At 49.2% G+C, this 4,824-nt stretch overlaps 1 protein-coding gene across 1 annotated transcript; it reads left to right on the top strand.

Moving 5' to 3' along the window:
• The first annotated feature begins 21 nt into the window (after positions 1–21).
• PCDH20 (protocadherin 20) lies at positions 22–3,962 on the top strand. Its single transcript, XM_026034313.1, has 2 exons — positions 22–69; positions 969–3,962. The coding sequence occupies exons 1-2, from the start codon at positions 22–24 to the stop codon at positions 3,666–3,668; spliced, it is 2,748 nt and encodes a 915-aa protein (XP_025890098.1). The 3' UTR covers positions 3,669–3,962.
• Positions 3,963–4,824: the final 862 nt, after the last annotated feature.

The following is a 4,824-nucleotide window of genomic DNA, read 5'->3' as shown; positions in this document are numbered from 1 at the left end:
GCGCGCAGCCCACGGCCCGACATGCGGCCCCCGCCGGGCAGCAGCAGCGGCTCCCGCCGCGGCCGACAGGTAAGGGCTGCGCGCGGCGCGGGCGCGGGGCGTGGAATTCGGGGGGAACAGCAAAATTAGCACCCCTCCTATAGATATATGTGCATATACATGTCTACCCATATGCATTTTTGCTCTCTCTCTCGCTCTCTCTCTGAGCTCCGATCCCCGCAGATCGGAGCGGCGGTGAAAAGTTTTAGTTGTTGCTTTGCCAGCGCCGTTTGTGGCGAGACCCACGAGAAAAAGACAGAAGAAGGAGGGGGGGTCAAAAAAAAAAAAGGGGGGGGGGAGGAAACTTGGGGGTCCCCGTTTCCTCGGGCCCGCAGCGCGGACGGGATCCCACGGTCCCTCCACTGAAGTGGTGTTTTAAGCGGGCGCGGAGCCGGGGAAGGGGGAAGTGTTCGTGTCCCACAGGCCCGCAGCGAGAGGGGGTCCGTGGCCACCGCGCTGCAGTTGCTTGCACGCGGGGGACAGAGACGTGTGGCCRCGGGGACACCGTGGGGACGGAGGGGACGCGTTTCACGGATGCGGTTGTRGAAAGGGGAGCAGCCAACATTTTGAGGGGAAGCTGCGGGGGCGGGATGCCTAAGGGGAGGAGTGGGGCGGGCTGGGGGAGGTCGGGGTGGGAGGAGAGGGCAGGTGACCTGTCACTGCTGGGGGGAGCAGGCTGCGTGTCCCTGGGCCCTCCCTGGCTGTGCTCTGGGGACATGCGCTGTGGGGAGGCAGCTGGTGCTGCCCGGAGGGTGCAGATGGCAACGGTCTGGGAGAAGCTGTGCCACTAGGGAGGGGGGAACGAAAAGGGGCRTCTGTGGGGCGAGTGGGAGAGCGGCTCCGGGTGGAGGGTGCTGTRGGGGAGGCGGTGGGTGGAGGTGGCTCTGCTCTCCTTTCCTAATGCTTCCCCCTCCCTAATCTCCCCTCAGCACTTGATCCTCTTCCTTCTCTTTGTGGGACCTTTCAACTGCTTCGCCAGCTACAGCCGTGCCACCGAGCTCTTCTACAGCCTCAACGAGGGGYTGCCAGCCGGGGTGCTCATCGGCAGCCTGGCCCGCGATCTGCGGCTGCCCACGGCTGACGGGCAGCACCTCTCAGCCCTGCAGCCCCCACTGTCCTTCACGCTGGCCTCCCGGGGCCTGGGGGAGCAGTACGTGCGGCTGGACAACCGCTCCGGCGAGCTGCACACCTCAGCCTTGGAGATCGACCGGGAAGCTCTGTGTGTGGAGAACAACGAGGCYACCGTCATCGGAGGGGCGGCTGTTGCCTCCTCCTCCTCCTCACCCTCGCCTGAGTCGTGCCTGCTGCTGCTGGACGTGCTGGTACTGCCACAGGAATATTTCCGCTTAGTGAAGGTGAAGATTGCAATCCGAGATGTCAATGACAACGCACCACGCTTCCCTGTGCCCCACATCCGTCTCTCCGTGCCTGAGAATGCACCCGTGAACACCCGCCTGGCCATTGAGCATCCTGCCCTCGACCCTGACATGGGCACCAATGGGGTCCAGACCTATCGCCTGCGGGATAACTATGGTGTCTTCACCCTGGACGTGGAGGAGAATGAGAGTGGGGAGAGGACCCCCTACTTGATCGTCATGGGGGATCTAGACAGGGAAGTCAGGGAGGAGTACGTCACGGTCATCGTTGCTGAGGATGGCGGGACCCCTCCACTTGTGGGCAGTGCCACCCTCACCATTGGCATCAGTGACATCAATGACAACTGCCCTCAGTTCAACGACACTCAACTCAATGTTACCATTTATGGGAATTCGACCCTCGGGACACACGTGGCCACTGTCCATGCAACAGACATGGACCTTGGATCCAATGCCCAGATCACCTATTCCTACAGCCAGAAGGTCCCCCAGGCATCTAGAGACTTGTTCCATCTGGATGAAAGCACAGGAGTCATCACACTTTCCAATAAGGTTGATGGGGACTCACCAAGGCTCCACAGGCTGATCGTCCTGGGCAATGGCCCTGGTTGTATCCCTGCGGTGATCACAGTGCTAGTGACCATCATCAAAGTCATGATGAGACCACCTGAAGTTGTCCCCCGTTTCATTGCTAATGAAGTGGAGGGGGTGGTGTACCTGAAGGAATTGGAGCCCGTCAACACACCAATAGCATTTTTTACCATCAAAGACCCCGATGAAAAATACAAGGTGAATTGCTATTTGGATGGTGATGGGCCTTTCAGACTGTCACCGTACAAGCCATACAACAATGAGTACTTACTGGAGACCACAAAGCCTTTGGACTATGAGACTCAGCAGCTCTATGAAATCTCAGTAGTTGCATGGAACTCAGAAGGATTTCATGTCAACAAAATAATCAAAGTGCAGGTTCTGGATGACAATGACAACTCACCAGTTTTCTCTCAACAGCTAATAGAATTATCTATTGAGGAGAACAATGTTCCCAATGCTTTCCTGACCAAATTGCATGCTACAGATGCTGACAGTGGAGAAAGAGGAGAAGTGTCCTATTTTTTAGGACCTGATGCCCCTTCCTATTTTTCTTTAGATAAAACCACAGGAGTTCTTACAGTTTCCACACAGCTGGACAGAGAAGAAAAAGAGAAATACAGATATACTGTCAAAGCAGTAGATTCTGGATATCCTCCAAGAGAATCAATAGCAACAGTTGCAATCACTGTGTTGGATAAAAATGACAATAGTCCAAGATTTATCAACAAGGATTTCAGCTTTTTTGTACCAGAAAACTTCCCAGGATTTGGTGAAATTGGAGTTATCAGTGTCACAGATGCTGATGCAGGGCAGAATGGATGGGTTGCTCTTTCAGTTGTGAATGGAAGTGATATTTTTGTCATAGATACTGGCAAAGGGGTTTTGAGAGCCAAAGTCTCCCTCGACAGGGAGCAGCAAAGCTCCTATGTTCTGTGGATTGAGGCAGTTGATGGTGGCGATCCTGCTCTGTCCTCTACTGCAAAAATAACAATACTTCTTCTGGACATTAATGACAACCCCCCTCTGGTCTTGTTTCCTCAATCTAATATGTCATATTTGTTGGTACTTCCTTCTACTCTTCCTGGTTCTCCCATCACTGAGGTCTATGCTGTTGATAAGGACACTGGCATGAATGCAGTCATAGCTTACAGCATCATAGGGAGAAGAGGCCCTCGCCCAGAGTCATTTCGAATTGACCCTAAAACTGGTAATATCACCTTGGAAGAGTCACTGATGCAAAATGACTACGGCCTCTATCGGTTGCTTGTCAAAGTTAGTGATCACGGTTACCCAGAGCCCCTCCATTCCACCGTCATGGTGAACCTCTTTGTCAACGACACTGTTAGCAATGAGAGCTACATCGAAAGTTTGTTAAAAAAGGAGCCAGATATCAATATAGAAGAAAAACAACCTCAAATATCCATAGAGCCCACGCATAAAAAAATGGAGTCAGCGTCCTGCACGCCTACCTTAGTAGCTCTGTCAATCATAAGTTTGGGTTCAATCACCTTAGTAACTGGGATGGGCATTTACATCTGCCTGAGGAAAGGGAGAAAGCGTCACAGAACAGACGAAAACTTGGAAGTACAAATCCCCTTAAATGGAAGAATTAGCCTGCACATGCTGGAAAAGAAACCAATGGAGATTTCCAATATTTGACRTTTCCTTGTGGATTATCCAAGCCGGCATCTAACAGACCTGGGACAAATCTGAAACACCTTGCCGTGGGTTGTGTTGGCAGAGGTTGCAGTGAAGGACCACTAATTTATAACTTAGTAATATTATAATTGTAAATAGCTGTTTACAGTTTTTTTAAATTCAAATTCAGTGTACAGCTTTTTTATGAAACCTTAGTACTAACAGCTAGCACCCTGTCTTTAAAACGTGGACATCATTCGCAGCCGCCATAAATCGATCAGAACAATGATCATTAAAAAAAAAAAAAGAAGGTAAGACAATTCTTTACACTCAAGTTTGAGATTCGTTTTAACCACAAGAGGGCATCAGCTGCTCCTGAGCAGGGAACTAGTTGAGGTACTGTCCTTGAGATAAACAGAGTATATTTTAAATATATTGGTTTTAATAGAAAATATACATTGGTATACAGACATTTACACACACACACACACACACACACACAGAGAGAAAAAGAAGTGTCTGTCCCAGTGTATGTACAAGTAAATGAATAAGGACATTGAAATGCACTAGTAAGATAAACAGAATGTTTATTACCTCACAAGTAAAGCTTATACAGTAGGATAGAAAAGGCATTAACAAGAAGTGCAATTCCTAGTGAGCAAGAATGCAAGATAATGTAATGTGAATTTGAACTGCTCTGACATATCATTTTTCATTTGCTCCGGATTTCACCCACATTATCATTTGCTCCAGCAGTCCACTGGTCATTTTTATCGGAATTGCATTTAATATTTCTTTCAACAAGTATGGAGAAAATCCCATGCTCATCCTCATAAACATGGCCAGATGCAAGGAAGCAAGGGAATGGCTAAATCTTTAGTTGTCACAGAAGTGGTAGTATTTTTTGTACTTTGAGCAATCTGTCAGTAGTAGTCCATCAGTTTGGTTGTGTAATAGATTTTTCATGTGATACTTCTGAATCTGATCTGCCAGATGAAAACAAAAATCACTTCATATTATAAGGAATTATAGGACTTAGTTTATACTGACTCTTGCTCCTTTCTGGATTGGTATTTCATGTGAAAGATCTTATTTCTGTCTTTTGGCTACCATTCCTGGCTCCTTTTCATTGGCTTTGATTTTGGATTAGATCCAGAATCTACCTTGTAAAACTGGT

The sequence above is a fragment of the Nothoprocta perdicaria genome, unplaced genomic scaffold (genome assembly GCF_003342845.1).
Source record: "Nothoprocta perdicaria isolate Ctin4 unplaced genomic scaffold, notPer1 scaffold_142, whole genome shotgun sequence".
Lineage (NCBI taxonomy): Eukaryota > Metazoa > Chordata > Aves > Tinamiformes > Tinamidae > Nothoprocta > Nothoprocta perdicaria.
The sequence above is the reverse complement of the archived record's forward strand: the minus strand, read 5'-3'. Positions and strand labels throughout refer to the sequence as shown.